The sequence below is a fragment of the Seriola lalandi genome, unplaced genomic scaffold, assembly GCF_002814215.2.
Source record: "Seriola lalandi dorsalis isolate HSWRI2012SDOR001 ecotype SW California unplaced genomic scaffold, Sedor1 jcf7180002054561, whole genome shotgun sequence".
Lineage (NCBI taxonomy): Eukaryota > Metazoa > Chordata > Actinopteri > Carangiformes > Carangidae > Seriola > Seriola lalandi.
In genome coordinates this window covers 435,116-461,278 of record NW_019525114.1, presented here as the reverse complement: position 1 = coordinate 461,278, position 26,163 = coordinate 435,116, and the positions used below count along the sequence as shown (strand labels likewise).

The window sequence follows — 26,163 nt, the reverse complement described above, 5'->3', positions numbered from 1 at the left end:
TCTTGGCGAGTAGGAAATGAATTTTGATGCTGAACTTATAATGTTTCTTTTAGACTTTTAAGCAAACAGTTGTTTATATTAACATTGGCTATTTAGCAAAACTTACATAGCACCTTTTTAACAGTCGATTCTACTAAATATCTCAAGTTTATTGAACTTGTTTTCTCAAGTTAACTCAGTTTTACATTTTCAAAATTGATTAATCAACAAATAGTTTCAGCTGTAATTAAATATACTGCTGGGTTGCTTATCTATCACAAAGCATCGTATTTTATAGACTACATTTTTTTGTATGTAGATGCTGTCAAATAAATATATCCAATAAAAAGAACAATATGTACCTCTGAAATGTCATGTAATAAAAGTATAAAGTAGCATAACAAGAAAATACTCAAACTAGTACTTTAAATTGGAACTTGAGTAGAGAACTTGAGTAATGTCATATCTATCTAAAAACTAAAACTTTGATACTAATAATTGGGAACTTTTACATTGTTTTATTGAAGAGATGCAGCTGACTACTGTAAGTGTGTGTGTGTGTGTGTGTGTGTGTTTTCTAAGGAGGAAACTAGTTGAGCAACTCTATTTGCTTTCTCAAACATTAGAAAAGACCTGCCCACACACACACACACACACACCCCATCACCCTGTAGGACAGAAAACACACACGGCAGTTAGTTTCCAACTGCTGGAGAGATAAGACAGATGAGACGACTTCAGAGGGACACGATGTAGACAGGCAGGTGAACATACAGGTGAACAAGTAAGAGGATCATCATGTCCATCATCGTGAACCTGAGGAGGATCTCAAACCTGCCGGGACGATCTGACAGAAAAGTTGAACTCAGCTTCAGAGGTCAGTAACACACTGTGTTGTTATAATGGACTCTTTTCTGATAGTATATGTTTTATTATAACCTGTAGTCTACCTTATGTGAATGCCCTGTCCGTATACTTTTGTCCACCTGTTGTCTTTTAACCTGGTTTAAGCCTCTTTCAATGACGGGAAAGTATAATGCCACAGTATACAATGATACTTAAGACAATAGTGTATAGTTTATTTTTTAAAAACTGAAAATACCTAAAGTTTGCTTTTTCCAGCGCTTCAGTTAGAATTTGCTTTTCTTTGTCATATTTAATAGAACATTGAATATCTGTGGGTTTTGGACTGAAGGTAAAATTAAGAAATCTAGGAAATTATGTGAGGACCTATTTTTTGACTTAACTCTAACACACTAACCCTAACCATTACTTGGTTAATTGAAAACATAATTAAACAAATTAAGATAATAATTGTTAATTGCAGCCCTAAAAAGTAGTAATACCACACTGTAAAAATATTCCACTGTAAGTAAAAGTCCTACATTAAAAATGCCCTTAAGCGAAACAGCAGCATTAACATTAAAGAGTCAGTAAAGTATAAAAAGTAAAAGTACAGAATGTCCCTTCAGAGTGTTATATCATTATGTCATTAGTGGATTACTGTTATTGTTACATTCACGTATAGTTAATATTTTAATGATGAAGTTCATCAATGTGGAGCTGATTTTAATTTATATCCTGTTAGTTTAAGAATAGATTTGTACATTGAATCTTTTTTTTTTTTTTGAATCATCACTCCTGTTCATGCTGATCTTTAAGGGATCTCTTCTTTGCAATATAATTGATGGGGGCACCAGTTCTCTCCCGTACACTTGTGCACAGTTTTAAAGGTACTTGTCAGATAGATTGTTCCAAGCATGTTGCAGAACCTGCCACAGTTCTTCTGTGGATTTAGTCCGTCTCAGTGTCTTCTGTCTCTTCATGTGATCCCAGACCGACTCCATGATGTTCAGATCAGGGCTCTGTGGGGGCCAGACCATCTGCCGCAGGAGGCTAAATAACAGAAACAATTCCCTTTAATGCAACAGTTCAACTGCAGCACAAACTACAATTTCCAAAATTACCATACAGTTGAATCAGCACCCCTCTAAATAATCATTTCTATAAGAATTGAGCATTATAACCATTATAAAAAGTACTGTTGTATGAGACTGTATTGTATTGTACTTTTACTTTGTACTTTGAGTGGTTATCCACATACCTTTGCCTATATATTGTACTCTTTTGGCTATGTAGTGTACTTTGGTTGATCAGGTGTCCATATTATTTTGCTCATATAATGCATTTTGATTGGGTGTTTGTGGACAGTTTAACGCATGGTTTGATTAGTGTCACCAGTCAAATCTTTGAAGCATCAGTACTGTTGCTATGGTAACCTGTCAGCCGGTCTGTCTGTCTCCCCCAGGTTTCACCCATAAAACCAGAGTCCTGCAGTGTGAGAACGTGGCCGTCTTCAACGAGGTCAGTGATCCCGATGTGATCTGTCTGTCCACTGTGGACACATTCGCAACAACTAGAACCAGTCAGAGCTGACGTGCGGCCAACTGCTCTTCCTCTGGTGTCCACTAGTTGCTGCTGTGATGGAACTGTCACTGTACTGAAGTGCATGAGAACAAGTTTAAGTATAATATGTTCAGCTCTCAGCGGATCAGTGAGCTTCCTCTGATGTCAGTCTGGAGCTTTACAGACGGGTCGTTTCAGGCAGAAGCAGCTGTGAGGACGATGAGCTGCTGAGATTTCAAATCACACTAAATCATCGTGTGTGTGTGTGTGTGTGTGTGTGTGTGTGTGTGTGTGTGTGTGTGTGTGTGTGTGTGTGTGTGTGTGACACCAGGTAGCTGCGATTATTTGTCTGCTGCAGACTGAAACTATTTTAATGGGGCTGATAGTAAACTGTACCACTCCTGCAGTGCAAACACACACCTACAGTGGACGTGACTCTGCTTTATTCTACTGCACTCTATAGAGAAAAAAATGTAATGCCCCTGAATTAACCGTGTTTATGCAGGAATTACCCTGCTACTAGTGGCATGACGGTACTGATGGCAGTGTCAGCTGGTTGGTCCACCACTTTGATCCAGACTGAAATATCTCAACAACTATTGGATGCAGTCCTGGCAGTCCCCTGATGTTTCCTCTGGTGTCACCAGGACGTTGTCGTTTTAGTTTCTAATGGAGGGACTATCATGAAATTTACTACAGAAATGTTTGGTCCTGAGGATGAATTTTAATAACTTTATTAGTCCTTTGACTTTTCATCAGGTGCAATCATCACGTCCACATTTTAAATTGTCCAATACTTTGGTTCATGATTAAATACCTGCAAATTGGCATTCCCATCGGCCTCAGCTGTGCTTCGTGTTCAGTGCTAATCAACACACTAAACTTAGATTGTGAACACGGTAAACAGTCCAACAATCTGTATGTTTGGTTTGTCGTTGTGAACATGTAATTATGTTGTTGTCAACATGTGTCTGAAAGCGCTGCTGTACTCACAGGCAGAGTGGTTCGCAGTGCAGTTAGCGGAGCAGCAGCTTCAGCTTTCGTCCTCCATCAGTGTCTATACAGGTCACATTTTGGCGGGTAGGTAATCAACGTGAAATGGGGGGAAAAGAAAATAAACACAAATCATGTTTCTATACAAGTAAACTGTAACAGCAAATACATTTTGTAGGAAACAGCAACGTTCAGAGGTAACTTTTATTTGAGAGAGTACACACCATGGACTCTAATAACTCGTTGTACTGTAGGAATTTTTAAGGGTAATATAGAGAAAATACATGTAAATTTCAAAGTCACAATTCAGACACTGACCATGCACAGACAATGATTTGGACACAGCACACGTCTTGTTAAGAAAGACCACAGTAGGTGGACAGTGAAGGCATCACCAAAGTCACTACAATTCATCCTGAGGGGAACATCAATGTCTGAAACAAGATTTCAAGGCAATCCGTCCAATAGCTGCTGAAATATTTCAGTCTGGACAAATAACTTTAATCTCACACCTCTGAATTCAGGCATCTCCATAGCAACAGCCACTGAGACTCATGGGTAGTGTTGTGTTTAGAGCCATACGGGCCAAACTGAAGGGAAAACATTTCTTCCTGACGACAAGAACAGGACATGACATTACAGGAGATTCTGTGGTTCAGAGTTTTAGGTCCAAAATATTTTGTTGGACCGAAGCCTCAACCCATTTCATTACATCATCGTCAGATAATGTGATTACAAAAACCTCTGTGACGTGAACACAGCAGTGACCTCTGAGTCTCTCTGTTCAGCGACTGAGTCAGGCTTTATTTGTTCTTCAGGTGTGACCAGGTGTGTGTGTGCGTATCCAACACTAGCACACAGTGATTAATGGTTGTGGGGAGAAAAGTTCACAGAAACAGTCTCTTCCTTCTTGCTTTAGTTTTTCGTTGTTGGAAACAGAAGTTAGCAGTTTGCTTATTTTGAGCAAGACACTTAACCCCAAATTGCTGCGTGTGTGTGTGTATGTGTGTGTGTTTGTGCGTGTGTGTGTGTGTGTGTGTGTGTGTGTGTGTGTGTGGGAATACAAAGTAGTGGTAAATGCAAGGCCCATTTACTGTACATAGCTACTTCCTGGTCTTTCCATCTTATCCCATGGCCTTCTAAACATGTGACTGAAGCTCCGTACTAAGGTCATGTGATGACACCTGAGCTATCTCCATTCACTGAAGAAGTCAGTGAGATGTGGTTGAAAGCTCATAAAAACATAAAATAGTGACCTTTGAACCCCCAAAGTTTAAGAATGAACTTTCATGCTGAGAACTTGTTTGTGTAATTTTACAGTAAAAGTAATGTAATGTGTGTGTGTGTGTGTGTGTGTGTGTGTGTGTGTGTGTGTGTGTGTGTTTGCACAGACTGCTTGGCAAACTTGTTGTCAGTCTCCAGCATGTTGTTACCACAGGGAGGCTGTTGCTACGGGAACCGCTCACTGATGCCAACTACAGCCTGACAGATGTAAGGACACATACACACAAACACACACGTCCTCCAACATAAATGACCACACAGGCCGTTTGTTGTTAATTGAAATGAAGTGATGTTGCTTAACAATAAAACATATTTTGAGTTGTAATAAACTGCTTACACACATAAAGCATGGGGTTGTTTTTCAAGTGAGGAAAGTCACACAAACACACACTCTGTTGTATAAGAGATTACAGATCTTGGTTTATTCTCTCTCTCTCTCTCTCTCTCTCTCTCTCTCTCTCTCTCTCTGTAGATCTATATAGAGGTGGATATCCGTTATCAGCCAGTTGAGGGAACTGCAGGAAGATGGGAGGGACTCGACTTCCTGAAGGTTGAAGACAATGATGAGTGAGATCATGTCCACGTTGGACCAGATACTTTTGAAAACACACTTCTCACCAAACGATAAAACTGGTCTCTGGTTGTATATGAGGGACACATAACTTTTAGTTCTCATTTGCACTGACAGCAGTTAGAGGAACACTTTATTAAAACCCTTAGATTTGGCCCCCAGGATGAATGATTTCGTATCTTATACTTATGACAATGATCATTTGTTTGTTGATTATATTTTGTATTATTATCTTATCTCAGGTTATTATCTGCACCTGATAATAAACTGACTAAAGTTGTCAAATAAATACACCGTACTAAACAGTACAAATTTTGCTTCTGAACTGTAGAGAAGTAGAAGTACAAAGTAGTAAATAAAATAGAAAAATACTCAGGTAAAGTACAAGTATCTCAAAATTGTACCTAAGTACAGTGCGCCATTCCTCCTTCCTCATTTTGTTTCTCTTCCTTCCTTCGTCATAAAATAGAAAAATACTCAGGTAAAGTACAAGTATCTCAAAATTGTACCTAAGTACAGTGCGCCATTCCTCCTTCCTCATTTTGTTTCTCTTCCTTCCTTCGTCCTCAGATCAGCTCTGGTCATCAGGAATGAAGGATTTGATGATCCCAGCAGGTGAGAGTTGACATGACTCACATGTTAGTTCTTTTAGTTAGACCGACACTCAACGCTGATACTGAAATATCTGTGAAAACAAGTATCAGTCAGGCTCGAGTGTGAACACATGATCATGATCCTGACCCCACACACACACAGAATTTGGTACACTGTTTTCATCTGTTTGATAAGAACCTCTTCCTTCTTTACTGCATTTTGGCCTGATCAGAGTTACAGACTAATTCTGTAAGGAGTTCATTCCCAGCTGTACAGAGTCCCTCACAGGATGCCATACTATTGTACTGCAGAGCACACATAATATCTCTCTCTCTCTCTCTCTCTCTCTCTCTCTCTCTCTCTCTCTGTCTCTCTCTCCTGTCAGTGAGAGGACTGTCGCTCGCCCAGATCAGCTGGAGAGAGAGGCTCGTCGTCTGGGGCGAAGCCTGGTCCGGACTGGGGATGAAGATGAAGATGATGATGACGACGATGATTATGATGAAGACCTGATGGACATGGAGGCTTCCAACATAATCTTCACTCCACTGCTGAGGTCTGGTCACCTGACTATCTCAGTTTTATCAACTTGTCTAGGTGCAGTAAAAGTGATCTGCTGTCAACAATGTGTGCGTGTCTATGTGTGTGTGTGTGTGTGTGTGTGTGTTCGTGTGTGTAGTCGTTGCAGGCCGTTGTCCAGAAGTGTTGTTGCAGGGACGCCCAAAGTCCAGAGCTTCCAGGTGAGTTCATTCATCCATGTTTAACCTTTGTTCCAGGTCTATGCTACAGTGCCAACAGTAGTAGTTGATATTTTCATAATCAAAATGCATCAGATGATGAATTATCACCTGAATCTGCAGCGTCCCTCGGCTTTATGGGGTTGCAGCTCATTGTTCAGCGGTCCAGCCCGTAACTTAACTGTGTTCATTTATTCTCACCACTCTGAGTTGTTTTCAGTCACAGCAGGCAGCTGTTTTCAGCTAGAAACACTAAAACAACCCACTGCACACCAGCTCCTGAGCACCAAACAGAAGATTTCAGATCAGACTCAGTTAGAGACTAGCTGGTGAACATAGTGGAGCATTTAGCAGCTGGAGAGCCAGATATTTCTTTCAGGAGTTGGTAGGGACCAAAAGTGGAGCTAACAGAGAGTGAATATCAGACTTAGATTAGCTTTTTTAAATCACTGAGGTGTGTGTGTGTGTGTGTGTGTGTGTGTGTGTGTGTGTGTGTGTGTGCAGGTGAATGTGAACATCCTGGAGGCTCAGAAACTGGTTGGAGTGAACATCAGTCCTGCAGTTTTCGTCAGAGTTGGAGATCAGAAAAAACACACAGCGACGCAGAAATCGACCAACTGCCCGTTCTACAATGAGGTACAGGAGAGTGGAGAGTACACTAGAATACAGCACAGTAGAGTACAATACTCTACAGTAGAATACAATACTCTACAGTAGAGTAAATACAGCTGTTTACTTCCTCTCCTTTTGCAGAACTTCCAGTTTGAGTTTCAGGAGGCTCCACAGATCCTCTTTGATAAAGTCATAGAGATAAAGGTAGGGTCCGCTGTTTTGTTTTGTTTTTTTCACTTCTGTTTCCATCGCTGTTGCCATGGTGACATACCTGGGTGTGGTCAAATTAAACACCTGTGATGTGACCCCCCCCCCCCCTCAGGTGTTCCACAGGCGTACTCTGGCCTTCCTGATGACCCACATTGGAACCTTTAAGATTGACATTTCCACTGTGTACAACCAGCCAGGTACCAGCACTGTTCCCATCACAGCACTCTGATTAAAATACTGCAGTACTCACTGACCTCTGACCTCTCTGCGTCTCCAGACCACCGCTTCTACCAGAAGTGGGCTCCTCTCACCGACCCGGCGGACACCAGGTCAGGAGTCAAGGGTTATGTTAAGGCGAGCCTCAGCGTGCTGATGAAGGGAGACGCTCTGAACATGCCCAGTCTGCCGCCGACCTCCACATCTGGAGCCAGTGAGGACATAGAGAAGTCAGTGATAATAACAATGAAACCTCCACTTACGTTACACTGGTGCACGCAGCTCTGGGTTCTGATGCTGTTATTCTTGCAGGAACCTGCTGCTTCCTCGTGGTATGACCTCAGAGCGTCCATGGGCTCGGTTCCGTGTCCGAATCTACAGGGCCGAGGGTCTGCCCACCATGGAGGCAGGTCTGATGGCCAAGATGTCAAAGGTCACTGACCGGACAGTTTTCATTGACCCCTATGTGCAAGTGACCTTTGCAGGACAACAGGTACTCAGACGTACATATACACTGTTGTCTCTGGTTCCATAGTTCCTGAATCGTTATGGTTAAAAAGGTCTACTTGTGTGTTCGCGTGTCCAGGGGGAGACGTCAGTCGCCAGCGCCACCAGCTGTCCAGTTTGGAACGAGGAGATCTCCTTTATTGAGCAATTTCCTCCTCTGGCTCAGCGAATCAGAGTCCAGATCCTTGATGACGCCAAGATGGGAGACATTGCCCTGGCAACACATTTCCTGGACCTGCAGCAGATTTCTGACCCCACCAGGAACGGTACGACCAGCAGTTAACACATGCTCAGTGATGTACAATATGTGTACAATATACAACCGTTTTTTACTTTAGTGGTATTCTGCTGAGCATGAGTCCTCACCTGCAGAGGTGTCACATTAGAGACTAGCGTTTATTTCTGATTTCCCCTGTTTTATAAGTATATTTGATCAGATTTTAGTAAGAGATGTCCCTATTTTCTGATCTGTTGCTGTTTAATTTGGCGTTGATGGAAAAATCTTACTTACTTATTGAATATAGGTGTTTCTACAAAGCTGTTTTTTAATAGCTTATAAGCTACTATGAATGAAACACTTTCTGCACACATACTTCAAATTAAAAATCTTTCAGTGGGTCAAAGTCGATTTTCCCGACTTTCCTGGTAGACTTTTATTATAAAATGTTTGCAGGAAGTGTTGACAGTTTAACTGACAGCAGCAGTAATCAAAAGAACTGCAAAGTAGAAACAACCTGAGTAAATGGAAATCAGAGTGGAAATGTGGAATGTGTCTGTACATTATACTGAATTTATATTTTTAGCTTACTGGCTTATTACCTGAATTGGCCATTATTTGAATATCAGCTTTCATTTGAGAATTTAAAGTCACAGGGAAATATCTGTCTGTTTTTTGTCTGCAGGTTTTAACCCTACCTTTGGCCCATGTTGGGTCAACCTGTACGGTTCTCCGCAGAACTCCACCCTCGGAGACGTCCACCAGGTAAACCACACTCAACATTTAAAGCAATAGTAGAAGATTTTGGGAAATACATTTATTCACTTTCTTGCTGAAAGTTAGGTAAGAAGTCTTGTTGTTGCTATTGCCAGGCATCCAACAGAGACTTCAGGAAGTCCCTGCACCTGACCAAGAAATAATCTGGAACAAAACCCTCCATGAAACCACAACTTGACTTTATAACTTTCCGTTTTAAACAAACAAGATCCAACATATTTATCAATGAGCTTAATAGGTTATTAATTCTGGACAGAGGTAGGCTAGTTGTTCCCACTGTCTCCAGGCTTTGTGCTAAGCTAAGCTAACAGCTACTGGCTATGGCCTTATATCTATCGTACAGACATATCGATCTACTCAGCTAACTCATAGCAAGAAAGGAAATTATTATTAGCAAAGTGTTTTTGTGGGATTTGAAGGATTATAAAAGAGTAATCCAGATTTATCTTTCCTCTCCAGGCTTTGAACCAGGGTCTGGGTGAAGGAATCTTTTATCGTGGTCGAATCCTACTCGCCCTCTGCGTGGAGGTTTACGCCTCCCCCTCTGCTGTCACCACAGATACAGCCTCAGTCGCCATGGGAAAGGTACTTCTAATTATTTTTTTTCATTACAGTTGGGCTTTATAAATACTCTATATTGTGTCTGTATTGTGACCTTAACAACGCTGATATGATCTCTTACGATGACCTTCCTATTTGTGTGTTCTAAAGGTAAAAGGAGCACTAGGGAAGCTGGGACTGAGGAAGAAGAAGAGCAGCAAGAAAGAGAAGAAGGAAGGTTGGTCCCAACGCGTCTGGCACAGATATTAGTTAAGGATGCATTCAGCCTCATTTAGAACAATGATTGGAAGCAGGGGGAAACTGCTAGCCTAGCTCCATCAAGAGAGAAAAAAATCCACCCTCCAGCAACTCTAAAGGTGTCTGATTTACAGGCTTAATTTACTCAGGGTAAGACAGCACATAAGAGGATTTCGTAATGTTCGAGTTTTATTCCAACTGTAGTCTACAGAGGTGTGTGAGTTTCTTTAAAAATGAATTGTCTCACAGCTAAGTTTTACATATTGAAATGATGCTCTGCTCTGCTCCAACACAAATGTCAGTAATGTCTGATATTTTAACCACTTTACCTACTGCAAAATGAAATAATCCAGTGGGCAGAAACAGCAATTGTTTGTTGTCGTAGCATCCGTGGCTGCCAGTGGAGTGGCGGATGAGTCTGGGGAGGCGGGAGTTGAGGTACCAGAGGCTGTTACCGTGGAGATTGAGGAGATCCACCCACTCCCTGAGGTCAGTGCCCTCACCACCAACACCATTTCTGTTCACGTGAAAATAAATCATCTGCCATACGGTTTACATTAGAATTTAGGAGGTAGAAATAAAATAGACAACGATTTCAGGCTTACAATATCATCTGCACAGCAATCACAAGACATACCTTTAAAACTACACGTTATCAGGCTAAGAGGATGGATATACAATAACGGACTTGATGATGAGAAGGTATTCCAGGCAGAAAACAGAGTGACATGCTGCAGGGTTCAGGTTTTTTGTTCTTGTTTATCATCCTCAGGGTTTCCTGGGGCAGAGGGAGGATTTTCTGCTGTTCGCATCTCTGTTTGAAGTCACTATGATAGACCCGTCTGTAGGAACCAGACCGCTGTCGTTTGAACTCTCCATAGGTAAAAAGTGTATTCTCTGCCCTGGACATGAGACTCGCCCACAGACACACCTTTAATACTAACCGACCTCGACCTATCAAGGCAGCAAAGCACTGCTTTTCACCCTGGTGTTAAGTTCGTCTTTAAGCAGAAATGTTATGACATATCTGTAGCAGCAGCTGTAACTAAAGCTTTTAAATAACAACATAATTGAAATTGAACCCAAACCTGTAAATTGATAGCAAGACAAACGTGTTACTGTTGTCAAAAGACATTCCCAGGTTACCAACCAAGCTGGGGAAATTCTTTTCAATTTGTTTTCCCAACATCAAATCCTTGATCTTTACCAGTTGTCCTGACTCTTACAGGGAATTATGGGAAGGCGGTGGGGGTTGGGAGATCCAAGAAGAGCCAGAGCCGGGAGGAGCTGAGGAGGAGCAGGGAGGATCTGAATGAAGAGACGCAGGGTCTGCTGGAGTCAGAGGACGAGCTGGACAGAGAGGAAGTGCTGAGTCCCGAACCTGAGAGCAGATCAGTGTCTGCTGTTATGAGACCCCAGCCCACTGAGTATGACAGGTAAACGCACCACTGCACCTACACAGGTAACTGGCAGTCCACTCATCTGTGCAGGGGCAGCAGGCTTAGTAAAGTAGCCTAGACATCCTCCTCTCCAGCCACCTCCTCCAGACTGGATATAGTCCCTCTGGTGGCCAGGCTCCATGAGGGGGCCACAGTTTCCCCTAATCCGGACAAGGACAAACTTCATTCATAGATGTTCTTGAAATGCTCTTAGCTTGGCCCCTCGACTGGCGCCGTGTCTCCTTCAGCGAGCCAATCAGGACGTATGCCTGCCTCCTCCAAAGATGGCATGTCAGTAAGGATTCAGTCAAGGTCAGCAGTCCTCCCCACAAGTGTTAATTCCTGCCTCCCCCTCCTGAAAGTCCTTCTCCATTTCCTTCCTGAACTTCTCCCATACCTGAGCTTTTGCTTCTGTCGCGGTTTCATCACAGTTCCATCCCTGCACGTCGACTTGTCAAAGTGTCCTTGAGCAAGACACTGAACCTCAATTGCCCCTGATGGTTAGGTCAATGCTTTGAATGGTGGCTTGCTACCATTTACCATGATATGATTCTTGGAGGGGTAACTACTGCACCTACAGGTACTTCTGCACAGACACTGCCCACTTCCTGTCTGTCCCTCTGACTTTGTCTCTCTGTGTCTTTTTACTTGTCCGTCGATCACTCAGGTCGTTCCAGTGTCTTCCCCTCCAGCCCCCCTCCATGAAACAGAAGCCTTGTCTGTTTGTCTGGACTCAGTTCGAAGATCACAGCTTTCGTTTCTATCAGGCAAACTGGCTCAGCAAGATGGCCGACAGGCTGGTGAGTGTCAAGTGACCTTTCAGTACTGTTTAATTAACACATGAAGAAGAACGACATGGTGTGTATCTGGTAATGCCTGCAAACTGTGCACATGTCTTGTCTCCTCTGCTGTCCACGCCCTGTTTAGGAGATTGGTCTCGATGAGGTAGAACGTCTCCTGAGGAGGCCGAGGAGTAACGGGAAGGAGCGTTTGGTGGAGGCGCTGCTGGAGGTGGTGGCCTCCTGCAAGTCAGTTTCCTCTTGAAACTTTGAGCAGAATAGATTTAGTTTGATTTGTTTTGTACCCATAACCATCTCCTTGTCTGTCCTGCTGTCTGCCCTCCTTTACCTGTCTCTCTGTCTGTCTCTCTGCAGACAGTTCAGTGTTTTCTCAGACAGGAGGTCTCAGTCTCGTCCCAACAACCTGGACAAATGCAGGAAGGAGTTCATCAAGAAGAATTTGGTGAGTCTGTTCTCACCTGTCTCTCTCTCTCCACCTTCACTGTGTACCTGCCCAGCTGTTGCCTGTGTGACTGAATGTCTGACCGTCTCCAGGTCCTGCTGGCCAGACAGGCAGTGAGGGCCAGGCGCAGGATCACTAGGCGGACGGCCAAACAGCGGCTGATGGATAGCAGGAAACTCTTGAAGAAACTCCGCCTACTGGCAAAAGAGGTCAGAGGTCATAGAGAGATCATCATCATAGCTCAACACAAAGATATCAGAGTTTGCAGTATGTACAATTTATCTGCGATCTGACACTCCTCCCCTCACGCACCACGCTCTCTCCAGCCCCAGACTACCATCCCGGATGCGTTTCTATGGCTACTGAGTGGAAGCAAGCGTTTGGCTTACGTCAGGATCCCCGCCCACTCCATCCTGTTCTCATTGGTGGAGGAGCAGAGGGGGCGGGACTGTGGCAAAGTCACCACCCTCTACATGAAGGTGATCGTCAATGACACTTGCTGTTTGCTGTTCATTCTCTAAAATCATCCATGACCTTCAGTGGTGCGTCTTTCTCACTGTCGTCCCAGTCTCCAGGAGGTTCAGCAAGTGAGATCTTTGCGAAACTGGAGGTGTATCTGTGGCTCGGTCTGGCCAAGTACAGTAAAGAGGCCACCAACTGCTTGCCGGAGGACTTCCTGCCAGTCAATGAGGAGGAGGAGGAGGAGCAGAGGAGGCTGGTCCCTGCAGGGCAGAGGAAGCTTCCTGTTAGTCTGTCCTGCCAGGGTGAGTCAGCTGACCTCCTCCAGCAGGATGTTTGCTCAGGACTTCTTGTCTGTTGTTAGAAAAAACTCTACTTCAAAATAAAAGCCCCATGATAAGTTTAATTTTGACTCGTCGACCATGAAGCTTTAGCTGAACTCATCTGCAAACTATCTGTCTTGGTCAGATGAAAGTAGATTTTGCTCTCTCCGCAGACAGCAGATACTTCCAGCTACGATGTCACCTGTACCAGGGGCGTGGCCTGATGGCAGCAGATGACAATGGCCTCTCAGATCCCTTCGCCAAGGTCCTTTTCTCTACCCAGTGCCAGGTCACCAGGGTAGGTACAATTGCCCCATTGGTTAAAAGATTCAGTTGTTGTCATTACATAGGCACGTTGATTTCAAATTCATATTCGCATGCATCGACCCGCTGCAAGAAGTCAATAGAGCCATTCATTCTTTCAGTGTAAGACAACTATGATTGCTCAACATGAGATATTCACTTTTTAGATATAACTTTACATTTATTTTTGATAGTGTCCAGTGTTTAGTATTATTTCACAAAATGAATATTTGTCTCCTTTAAAATTAAATTAAGCTTGTTTTTAATCTAACAAAAAATAGTCTGTGCAGCAGAGTGTCAAGTTCTAAAAACACAATGCAACAATGCAAATGTTTTACTATGACCAGTAAACTGAGCTTGATGTGTGAAAGTGATGGAGTGCCCCTTAATGCACACATTTTATTTTCCATGTTTGTGTGTGTTTGTGTGTTCAGGTGTTGTCTGACACACTCTCTCCAGCCTGGTGTGAGTGTTTGCTGTTCGACAGAGTCCTGCTGGAGGGAACGAGGGAGGAGCTCCAACGAGACCCGCCCCTCATCATCATCAGCATATTTGACTACGACTCAATGGTAACACTGATGTTCTTCTTCTTCTTATGCTATCATTATTTTTATTATCATTACCCATTTATTCAGGAAATAAGGTCATAACAGCTTCTGTGCATGTGTGTGTGTGTGTGTGTGTGTGTGTGTGTGTGTGTGTGTGTGTGTGTGTGTGTGTGTGTGTGCAGGGTAGTCCGAAGCCTCTGGGTCGGGCGTTTGCTGAGCCGGAGTTTAAAACTGTGGAGCAGTTGTACCAGAAGCCCCGCCTCCATTTCTATGACATCAGCATGGGCAGGGCCCCCGCCGGCGAGCTGTTGGCTGCCTTCGAGCTCATTGAGCTGGACTACTCTGGGTTTGGAGAGGTGACACCAATCAATCAAAAATTGTTTATGAAGTTTATGAAATGTAATGTGACGAACATACAAACTTATTTGGAACAGAAAACAAAGGCAGATGGTGAAATGATTACTTCACCTGTCCAATACAGTTTTCCTGTGCAATGATCAACATTTCAAATGATATCACTTTACTGACTGAAATGATGGATAAAACTAGTTGCTATAAACTGTAACTGTCCTGTAACAAAAACAAAATAAGCATGAATTAATTCTACAGAGTGAATTAAAATATCATCTTGTCCCCGCAGCCATGCCTCCCCAGCAGTCTGGACCCTCAGGAGCTGAGCTACATGGAGGAGCAGAGGTGTTACATCATCCCAGATGGAGTCCGACCTGTTCTGAGGACCTTCAGGATCGAGGTCTCACACACACACACACACTCACACACACACATACAAACACACACACAGACATTTTTGTGTTTATGTGACACCAGATTTACAGGCTGCTGCTTGAGTGTTTCTGTGTGTGTGCTCAGGTGCTGTTCTGGGGTCTGCGGGAGCTGAAGAGGGTGCAGCTGTTTGAGGTTGAGCGCCCCATGATGAGGGTTGAATGTGCAGGACGACAACTGGAGTCTGAAGAGATTGTGAGCTACAAGACTCACCCCAACTTCAAAGAGCTGGTCCGCTACATCGACGTGGTCAGTTTCTGTCAGTAGTGATGGATACTGTAAATGCATGCGTACAGAACAGGGACACAGCTAACGTCCTGTTTTCCTGTCTGGTCCAATCAGGAGCTGCCGGAGCAGGCCTACCTCCACCCTCCTCTGACATTGTTTGTGGTGGAGCAACGAGCCTTCGGCCGGCTCGCTCTGGTCGGGTCACACGTGGTCCAGAGCCTCATGGACTACGCCCCACCCGAGCTGGGGGCGGAGCCTGAAGAGGAAGAGGAGGAGCCTAAACCAAAAGGTAAGAGCTAGCAAAGAAGTGATGGAGGTAATAATTTGTTTTGAATACTTTTTTTTCACTAGAACTATAAATGTTTACAGATTTTTGTTTCATTGACCGTTCATTACAATGATAATAGTGACAGATTCATCATCAAAATTATTAGTGATATTTGAGACAGTGGGTCCTTGAGTTCTTTTCAGGCAGGGTAGACAATTTAGCTAGCAATGAAATGCTAACTTGCCTTCGAATTACCGCTCTGCCTTGCTACTGTTCTACTTCGTCAGGCATGCTAGTGTTAGCGGCTTGTGTATCTTTGTGTTAACATTTTCTTGGGCTGAATTGATCTAAAATTTAAATATTATTGATTAAAATCTCTAAACTCATCCAATGAGTTTTACAAAGATCAATCTCAGTTTTTATGGACTAAATTTCTTTGTGTGTTTCTCCAGTGAAGCAGAATGCGATGAAGATCAACACGCTGATGTCAGTGAAGGATATCGGACTCAGCGGCCTGTCAATCAAACAGTCAAAGATTCCCATCAACCCCATCAAGCTGGTTAATGTATGCATGTTAATCTCCTCCATTTTCTTCTTCTGTTAAAAACACAAAACCAAAACTGTTCAGACAAATTTCAACCAGATTTAAAGATTAAAGAATGTGTTGATGCTGATGCTTGTCCTGCCCCCTCAGGCTCCTCTGAAGAAGCTGAGGAAGAATGGGGAGGAGCTGGAGGAGGAGCCGCCAGAGATGGAGGAGTTGGACTGGTGGTCCAAATACTACACTTCCCTGGAGGAGCTGGAGAGACAGGTGACACTCAATTTTTGTCCATTATCCTTTAATCTGCCTCCCTACAATGCTGAAGTGCCGTAGTACGCCTTTAAATAATGAATTAAAGAGCCATCAGACATCAGTTTCTCACAGAGGTTATCAAATACGAGATTGTTTCCAGAATTAGACAGATCATCGCAGGAGAATCAACAAAAAGGAATATCACTCTAGAAAGTTCAACAACAGACTACACATTAAAATGGAGTTTCTTTACAGGGAGAGGAAAATAATTACAGTAATTAATCAGGTCTTTACTCAGCGTGTGTGATGTGTTGATTGTGTGCAGGCTGCTGAGGAGGAGGAGATGGAGGAACAAGCAGAGACAGGTACAGTTCAACTCTATTATTTCAGACATAATTATGTGTATTTTCCTATAATTGTCTATATATTAAAAAAAGAAAAAAAAAATTTAAACAGCAAAGAGCAGCAACACATACAGCTGATATTTCCAATCAGCACCTTGTGTTGCAATTAGAGCTGTAGTGTGTTGTGCTGCAGTTCCTCTAACGTCCACTACATGCTGCTGGACTAAAACTCCACTGAAGTGAATGGGAAACCTTCATCTTCTCTCTACAAATAAAAAGACAACACAGTTTTTCCATAGGTTCAGCTGTGATGATTTAGCTTATTTCAGAATCTGTTTTCCATTAAAGAGGTACACCATGTGTTGTGGTTGAACATGTGATTACACAAAGATTTAATTATTAATTTGAGCATTAATTTGATGCTCTAACGGCCTCCACTCTCCTCGGAAGGATTCCCGTTTGATTCTGGCCCCAGGCTGAAGGAACATTAGTGAGGTCCATCACTGATGTTGGGCGATAAAGCTTGGCTCGCACTTGGGATTCCGGTTCATCCCATAGTTGTTCGTTGGGGTTTAGTTTAGTCAGGGCTTTGTGTGTGAATCAACAACAGGAGAACATACCGTGACAATCCAAAGAATAAATGAATATGAACAATAAGATAAGAATACTACAAAATGACATATCAGCACAAGAAAATGAATGAAAAACAATGGTAATAAAATAAGGTTTTGTTTGTTAGTGTTGATAAAGTTTTCTTTTTTTTTTGCTCAGATGGAGCAAATCTGACCATGGCAAACATCGAAGAGGAGGAGGAAGAAGTTGTGGTGGTGGAGATTGAGCCTCCCAAGCGCAAGAAGATTGCCACACTAAAGGTGTGAGATCACTGTGATAGACAGTTTACAGTGCAGTCTCACAGTCCAAGCTTAATCAGCTCTGCAGATGTGAATGCAGATGTGTCTCTGGTAGTCAGGGCAGCAACTCGGCCCGACCTGCAGGTGGCAATCCACCATTTTCAGGCACATGTTGGCTACACAAACCCAACATGCCCAAATGTATTTATTATTTTTATGAAAGAGACCTTAGCCCAGTCAGACCCAAGCATAATAAGGCCCTATCCAAAAAGTGGTGGACTTGGTCCACTTGAATCCACAGGGGGATCCTACCAGACCTGAACAGTCTGCATATAGTTTAGATCCAGGCCTACACTGGTCTCAGGCCTTGGATACCAGGAACCCAGCTGGGCCAATAAAGACCTTCAGTTTAAGACAGAAACATAAGAGACTGGATCATGATGCTGGTAGACAGGGAAGTGAAGTCAGAACAGATTTGTAGTAACTGTAGATGTTTTAATTTCTACCTGTGTGTGTGTTTGTATGTGTGCTCAGCTGTATGGAGGTGATCTGGAGTCAGAGTTCAGTCAGTTTCAGGACTGGCTGCAGATCTTCCCACTGTACAAAGGCAGGGCGAGTGCTGAGGACGAGGATGATGATGAAGAGGAGAGGTTTATGGGAAAGTACAAGGTACTGTGGATGGAGAGCTGTTCATCTGTCTGGCTGTCTGTAACTCTGAGAAGAGGTCTTAACTGTATACTCTTTCTCCTCAGGGCTCCTTCCTGGTTTATCCGATTGATTCAGGAAGTGAGGAAGACACCAAGTGTCAGATCATAAATGGAATCCCCAAAAACTCACCGATCAAAGTTTTAGTGCGAGTCTACATCATCAAGGTACCTGTCTCACTGTCCATCCACAGCCTGTCTTTGACTTACTGACTCGAGCAGTCCAACATATTAGAAAATCTTCTTTATACTGACTTTACGCTGTTGTTGCATTCAAGACTTTCAATGATGCTCAGACATCTGAGATTTGAGAGTTGTTGGCAACGAAGCCCTTTTCATGCAAGAAATTACCAACTTCACATTCTTCCTTTGACAACTTCCCGCCTCCAGCTGCAGTATGTTTGTTTAAACCCAGGTGGTACAGTGAATCCTACTGTGAGTTCTACTTTGTCTTCTACTGACTCTGTTTGTGTCCAGGCCACCGGTCTGGCTCCCACAGACCCGAATGGTAAAGCCGACCCATACCTGGTGGTCCGAGTCGGAGAGCAGAGTCTAGACACCAAAGATCGATACATCCCCAAACAGCTCAACCCCACGTTCGGAGAGTCAGTACCTGTCTGTACTACCTGTACCTGTCCAACTGTCTCTGACTGCCTGACTGTCTGACCGTCTGTATGTCTGACTTTGTCTTTCAGGGTGTTTGAACTCACGGTGTCTTTCCCGCTGGAGACAGATGTGGTTATCATGGTGTTGGACCACGATCTTGTGGGGTCTGACGACGTCATTGGCGAGACGCGGGTCGACCTGGAGAACCGGTTCTACAGCCGCCACAGAGCCTGCTGTGGCCTGGCTCTTTACTATGACACGTTAGTACTAGAACTACATCACGTTAATCAATGACACATTACACAACCCGGCTAAAGGCTGCACTAAGAGCGGGAGGCCGTATATGAGTATCAGTACATTAACTATGTATGTTATGTATTTCGTCAGTAGAGTACCTGTCACTTTTAATGTTTACCTGCCTACCTGTCTGTCCCTCTACCTGTCTCTCTCTCTCTCTCTGTAGTGACGGTTACAACATGTGGCGTGATGCGAAGAAGCCATCCGCCATCTTGGCTGAGCTCTGCAGGAAGAACGGCATCCCATCCCCAGAGTACAGAACATCTGAGGTCAAAGTGCTCAACAAGATCTTCAAAATCCCACCAGAAGCAGTGCCTGAAGGTAGGACAGACAGACAGACAGGTGGAGGGACAGACAGGTAGAGAGACATCCACGACAACACAGTGGAGGTGAAGAGTCTATAACTGTCCGTCTGTGAACACACATACAGAATATATCATGTACCACAACAGCTTCTGGGCTCTGTTGCTGCTACTGGTAAATCCTCCTGCTCTACCAGTTGTACCAGTTGTAATAAGACTGACCGCAGTATTAAAAGCTCTAACAGGACTGTTATTGTTGTTGTTGTTGTTGTTGTTGTTGCTTTCAGGTCTGCTGAAGAAGAACCAGCGGTCTCCAGAGGAGGAGGCAGAGATGGAGGAGCATGCAGCCCTGAGCGTGCTGCAGCGCTGGGCGGAGATGAACGAGTTCCTCCCTGGAGCCCTTCCTCTGGTCCCAGAGCACGTGGAGATCCGGTCCCTGATGAACCAGGACAAACCTGGAATGCCACAGGTATGAACCGCAACAGAAACAACAACAGTACAGTTCAATCAACAGCAACAACAACATAACGATAGTTTTATCACTAACTATAATCAGCAGTTTGTGTATGTGCGTCTTGCAGGGTTACCTTCATATGTGGGTGGACATGTTTCCTAATGATGTCCCGGCCCCGCCCCCTGTTGACATCAAGCCCCGGCAACCTGAACAGTAAGTCAACACACAGGTGAGTTCAATGGAAAGGAAAAGAGAAAGAGTTACAATATGTAACCTGTGTCTTTGTTTCCATGGCGACAGGTACGAGCTGCGTGTCATCATCTGGAACACGGATGACGTGTTTCTGGACGATGTCAACCCGTTCACCGGTGACCCGTCCTCCGACATCTATGTTAAAGGGTTAGTTCACACACACTTGAGTTTCATGAATCAGAAATGTTGTAAGATGATTAACGTAATATGAACAGAGAAAGAAGAAGAAGAAGAAAATAATTACCTGAGAGTTCTACCTCCTCAGGAGTCAAAAAAAGATTAAAAACTGCTGAAAATAAAGTTGTGTTAAGGGAGGTACTCTGAAGAGTTTGGAGGGCTGCGGGTCGGGGCTAAGTAAACAGTTGTAGGCATTTCTTTGATTGGCTCAGTGATCTGTTGTGTTCTCTGTGCAGATGGATAAAGGGACTGGAAGGAGACAAACAGGAGACCGACGTCCACTTCAACTCTCTGACAGGAGAGGGAAACTTCAACTGGAGATTTGTGTTCCGCTTCGACTACCTTCCCACTGAGGTAAAAACACACTGTGTGTTTCCATCACCCCAGAGGTCACTACACTGACTTACCCTAACCCGAAACCTAAAGCTAACCTCATCCCTACAACCAAGTCTGAACCCTCAAACATGTCCCAAGGTCTAAAACTCAAACTGGTCCTCACAAAGATACATACATACAAGTACACACACACACACACACACACACACACACACACCTGGTGACACCTGGACCTGCTGATGGTCAACACTTCCTGATTCCTTGAAGATCTATTGACTTTCACTCTAGTAACTTTAAAGCTACAACTAATCATTATTTTTCTTCTCAATTAATCTGTCCATTGTTTTTATGATTTAATTGGGTCCCAAGGTCCCAAAACCCAAAGATATCCAGTTTATAAAGATATAAAATCAAGAAAAACAACAAATAATTTTTTTAACAAAATTGTCAAAATTGTTTTTAATGATTATTATTAATATTATTGTTTTTTTTTCGTTCAGCTAATCAGTTAATTGGCCAGTTGTGTCACCATCAGGATCACATTACCAGGGTATACAACAAATATCAACATTTAATCCTGATCCCATCCCTGTTCCCCAGAGGATGAACCCAGATCTTAATGACATTACATTTTTTATCTCCACCACTGGTTCTAGGCTCTAAGTGTGTGTCTGCTCATATCGTGGCTGTAATTAACGCTGCAGCCACAATGAGACAGATTTTTAGCAGAATTTTACTGAAACAGTTAGTGGTAGTGGAAACGCAGTAAATCCTCCTCTCGTCCTGTAGAAAGAGGTGGTTTATAAGAAGAAGGAGTCCATCTTCTCTCTGGAGGAGTCAGAGTTTCGACAGCCGGCTGTTCTGACGCTGCAGGTCTGGGACTACGACCGCATCGCTGCCAACGACTTCCTGGGTGAGACAGACAGACTGGACAGTCTGTGTACATATATATATATATATATATATATATATATATATATATATATATATATATGTATAACACTTGAGACTTCCTCCACACTTACCTTTTGTCTTGATAAATTCAATATAATTCATGTATTAATCATTTTTACAGCACTTATATTGTTATAATATTTCCACCTCTCAGACAGACTGTTTTCATTCAGTATTTTTAATACTCATCACTTCTGCTTTGCTGTTTTTTGTTTGTTTGTTTTCAGTACTAAACTGCAGTCAGTGAACACAACACTTCCTACATACTTTCAAATTAAAAGCAGTTTTTAAGCATGTAACGCCTTCTGTTCCTGACAAGCTTTTAATCTGCAACATCTGCAGATTTGTGTTTCACTAAAAGTAGCTCAATAACATCACAAAAACAACAGAGTCGAGTGGAATTAAATTGATTACTGAATGAGTCTGGGGTAGTATTAACCATCTCTTTATTTAAGAGTTTACATTATAATCCACAAATGTCACTGTCTACAATTTTACTTTAACTTTCTATATTCTGATTTTTGAGAGAGTGAATGTTTGCATTTCATTTTTCAAACATAGTGAGCAGAACAAACTAAATTTCTTTCCAAACATGGACAAATAAAACATAGATATTTGTTTAAATTGGGTGAATTGAGGCTTTAAATTGAATATTTAACAGATGCTTTAATGTTTAATGTGCGACCTGAGTTTTTCTCATGCAGCCTTTTTATTTAAGATTCAGGGGATATAACAGCTTCACCACAAGCAATACTCAAATAAGCAAATACTCTTTAGACTATCATTCTCCTCCTCCTCATCATTCCTTCGTGCCTCCTCTCCCAGGCTCCATAGAGCTGCGTCTCAGCGACATGGTGCGAGCAGCAAAGTCGTCCAGTAAGTGCACAATTGACATGGCGAAGGATCGGGCCGGCCCCCGATTCTCCATCTTTCGCGCCAAGAAGATGAAGGGCTGGTGGCCGCTGACCCGCCTGAAGACGGCCGAGGACTTCGAGAAGGAGGAGAAGGAGAAGGAGGCGGCCAAGAAGAAGGGAGGCAAGAAGAAGAAGAAGAAGAGCAAAGACAAGAGGAGCAAGTTGAGACAGGAGGACATCCAGTACACCGACAGCAGCGGCAACACGTTCCTGTTAATGGTAAAAGAAAGAGAAAACTAATGAACTCTAAAGCTGATAAAACACAGTAACTACATGTTTAGTCAACATTGGTCTGAGACCTCAATCTGACGTTTAGACATTGTTTTAACAATATAAAAGGATTTATGTGTAATTTACACGACCGCTGTGTCTGCACTCTGGTTTGTAGATATGCAAATTGTATTTTACTAATTTATGTTTCTGTGCTTGAATCTGGGTGGAATGAGAAGAGGAAATTGGAGCCATTTTGAATTTAAAAATAGGCAGATATCTTTTGGATTTACAGAGTATAGATGCCCTTGTTATATTTTAAAGTACAAGAAACTTCCAGCAGCTAAAACTGTATGATCCCCCCTTTCCTGTTAGGCTTTTAATATGAAATATTTGCACAGGAAATGTCAAGTTTAAGTTACAGTAGCTTAAGAGCTATCACAAAAGAGCAATATCACTATTGAGTAGTGTTGAGGATGATGTGACTTAGTGCTGTGGAAATGTACATTATACTGAATTTACCATGTGAGACAGTAAGTACAAGTAATTTCACCCTCCTCAGTGTTACACGACTAAAGTTCATCTAAATGTAAATATTAATTCTAATTTAAACTCCAGTTTAATTACCTCAGTGACACTGAAACTGTGTGTGTGTGTGTGTGTGTGTGTGTGTGTGTGTGTGTGTGTGTGTGTGTGTGTGAAGGGGAAGGTGGAGGTTGAGCTTCAGCTGGTGACATTGGAGCAGGCGGAGGCCAACCCTGTGGGACGGGCCCGCAAGGAGCCGGAGCCTCTGGACAAACCAAAGTATGACACACACACACACATACACACACACACACACACTGTTAAAGTACAGGTTCACAGGTTAAAACAATAGTCCGGTCTTCATATGGACACTGAAACTGTTTATTCTTGCTGTAATTATTCCTTCTGTTCACACGGGACATTCAAAGATCTTTTTTTCACTGTGAAATGTATTAGTGTTAAATGTGGGTGTGACCGAACATAAAACCTAGTCCAGGTGTAAAAAGGTGTAAACAGTCTCCTGTCGTCCCTCCAGTCGTCCCACCACCAACTTCACCTGGTTCATCAACCCAATGAAGACCTTCATCTTCCTCATCTGGAAGAAGTTCAAGAAGTACATCATCGCTTTTGTCATCCTCGCCATCCTCGCGCTCTTCCTCGCCCTCATTTTGTACACGCTGCCGCAGCAGATCTCTTCCCTCATCATCAAAGGATGAAGAAATCTGCGCAGAGTCTTCATCGCTTCCTGCCGGATGTCCCGGACTTTCTCAGGTCTCTGATCCTGAACTGATGCAGTTTACGAATAACTGACATCATATTTACTCCTCAGCTCGATTTCTGCAGAACTCAATCAGTAAAGCTCATGATTCTTTATATTTAACATGGACTGCACTACATTACCCAGCATCCTTGTTGATGTAAACACAACCTGGGTGATGGGAGGAATAATCAAGGATCTGTTTTACTGTTGGATTCATCCGTCACCAGAGGAAATTACTGGACACTTATTACTTCAGGCTTAATATATATATATATATATATATAATGTAATTTAACTGTAAAACTGTATTGTATAGTAGCACTGGACGAACTTACAGCACATATGTGATGTGATAAATCAGCACCTTTCCTAAACTAAAACATAACTGTATTGTATACAAGTCTAATTTTGTTGATTAGATACATTAGATGGTCACAATTTTTTATTTTGAAAACAAATAAGTCAGTGAAATAAATAAGTATATACATTTTTTGTTTAATTTTGTACTGACTCATAACTGAAGTTGATATTCTCATTAAGACCAGTTTTTAGAATAATCGTTCTGAATGTTGCCGCTATTTCTAAGTATATAAATCAATATTAATATCAATCAGAAGCTGTGATTCTGTCGGTCTGTCTGCAGGGAGTCAACAGACAAACCCAAAACACGCAGTTCAATCATTATTTAAACAGAAAAAAACTGAAGGACTAAAGTGCATCATTCCCCAAATTACAAATTAATAACAAATTAATATTATATATTATTTTTTACAATATTTTGGGTGAATTTAACCAAAATACAATGGATGAACTTCCATTTAGATTAGGTTGTTAGTGAAATCCATGTGGGATGTCCTTAAACTTGCACAACTGCACATTTGAAAAAGCAAACACAAAAAGTTTTCTAGAGATTTAATACTTTGGTTTCAAAATGCTCCTCAGGTAAAGTTTGAAATTAAATTACTGTTAGCATCGCCTACAGGCTGCTGCGTTCATTCACCGTATGAACAAACATCCTGATGGTTTATCTGTTCTAAAAATGTAAAGTTTTTCCTGAGGGTGGGGCTGGAGGAAAAGTCACTGGGGTCATTAAAAATCTGAAGGGATCGTCCTCTGGAGAGCAGGAACGAGATGCAGAAATTTCATGATGACCTGTCTCGTAGATGTTGAGATATCCGTCTGTGGACTGGAGCGTATCAATCAGCTTCATCAGGCAGAAACAGAAACCTCGTTAACTGGAGCTGACTCTGTCTGGATCACAAAAACTACTTTATGTTTTTTCATAATGAGATACTTGAATATGATCATGAGAAAAACACAGTTTGACTTACAAAGATGAGGGGAGTGGAATAAAAGTCAGGACTTGGACTCACTGTCACTTCGTCCTCGTGTTCTGTTTGAACAACAGGAAGTCAGAATGGTTTGTTTACGCTCGCTCTGATTGTTTCCTCTGGGACTCTGATGATGTTGGATCATGTTGAGACAAGTTTTGAATCGTTGTGTCAGAGACTTGAAGGGAAGTGATGTCTGACGACCAGTTTACAGTTCAGTTTGTGCCACGTTAGCGGTCTGACTCCAGGATGACAATACCGGTCTGTCAGTCGGTCCAGCACTTTGGTCCAGACTGAAATATCTCAACAACTGCTCAATGGATCGCCATTAAATTTTGTACAAACCTTAATGGTTCACAGGTGATGAATCCTATTGTAGGGGATCCTCTGATTTTTCCTTGACTGCCACCATGAGGTTGACATTTATGGTTTTGAGTGAAACAACTAGTGGAGGGATTGTATACAGAAATTCACTACAAAAGTTAATTCATGAATTGTGATAAGTCTGATGGTCCCTTAACTTTTCTTTGAGCCCCATGAAAAGGTAAAAATGTCAGTGTGTCCAATACTTTGTTGAATGATTAAATACCCCAAAAGTTAATTATATTACCATCATCCAGCTGTACTTTGTGTTTAATTTCAATTTCACAAATGTTAGCATGCTAACAAAGATGTTGCATATGGTCAACATTACACCTGCTGAACTTCAGCATGTTAGCATTTAGCTCAAAGCACCACTGTGTCCTAATGCAGCCTCATAGAGCCATAAGCATAGAATCAAAAATTAGAAACTGAATTAATATTTCCTTTCATTGAAAAACTAGTGTCTATAATTAAAATAAATGAATAAATAATATTGATT

General features: G+C 42.5%; 1 protein-coding gene across 1 annotated transcript; it reads left to right on the top strand.

Moving 5' to 3' along the window:
- Positions 1 to 696: 696 nt before the first annotated feature.
- fer1l4 (fer-1 like family member 4) lies at positions 697 to 25,916 on the top strand. The gene is made up of 49 exons (XM_023416121.2): positions 697 to 856; positions 2,288 to 2,404; positions 3,903 to 3,936; positions 4,770 to 4,869; positions 5,135 to 5,229; positions 5,804 to 5,848; positions 6,213 to 6,380; positions 6,504 to 6,564; positions 7,066 to 7,197; positions 7,315 to 7,377; positions 7,496 to 7,580; positions 7,661 to 7,829; positions 7,912 to 8,092; positions 8,186 to 8,372; positions 9,009 to 9,088; positions 9,560 to 9,685; positions 9,812 to 9,878; positions 10,284 to 10,387; positions 10,671 to 10,779; positions 11,127 to 11,334; positions 12,005 to 12,137; positions 12,265 to 12,365; positions 12,492 to 12,579; positions 12,672 to 12,788; positions 12,906 to 13,058; positions 13,148 to 13,343; positions 13,535 to 13,659; positions 14,099 to 14,233; positions 14,395 to 14,568; positions 14,853 to 14,963; positions 15,083 to 15,244; positions 15,338 to 15,512; positions 15,944 to 16,056; positions 16,186 to 16,302; positions 16,610 to 16,649; positions 17,400 to 17,500; positions 18,014 to 18,148; positions 18,232 to 18,351; positions 18,661 to 18,788; positions 18,879 to 19,049; positions 19,253 to 19,407; positions 19,676 to 19,857; positions 19,970 to 20,055; positions 20,143 to 20,241; positions 20,508 to 20,625; positions 21,397 to 21,520; positions 22,387 to 22,694; positions 23,389 to 23,489; positions 23,746 to 25,916. Exons 1-49 carry the CDS (start codon positions 778 to 780, stop codon positions 23,924 to 23,926), a joined length of 6,159 nt encoding a protein of 2,052 aa, XP_023271889.1. The 5' UTR covers positions 697 to 777; the 3' UTR covers positions 23,927 to 25,916.
- The last annotated feature ends 247 nt before the right edge of the window (positions 25,917 to 26,163 follow it).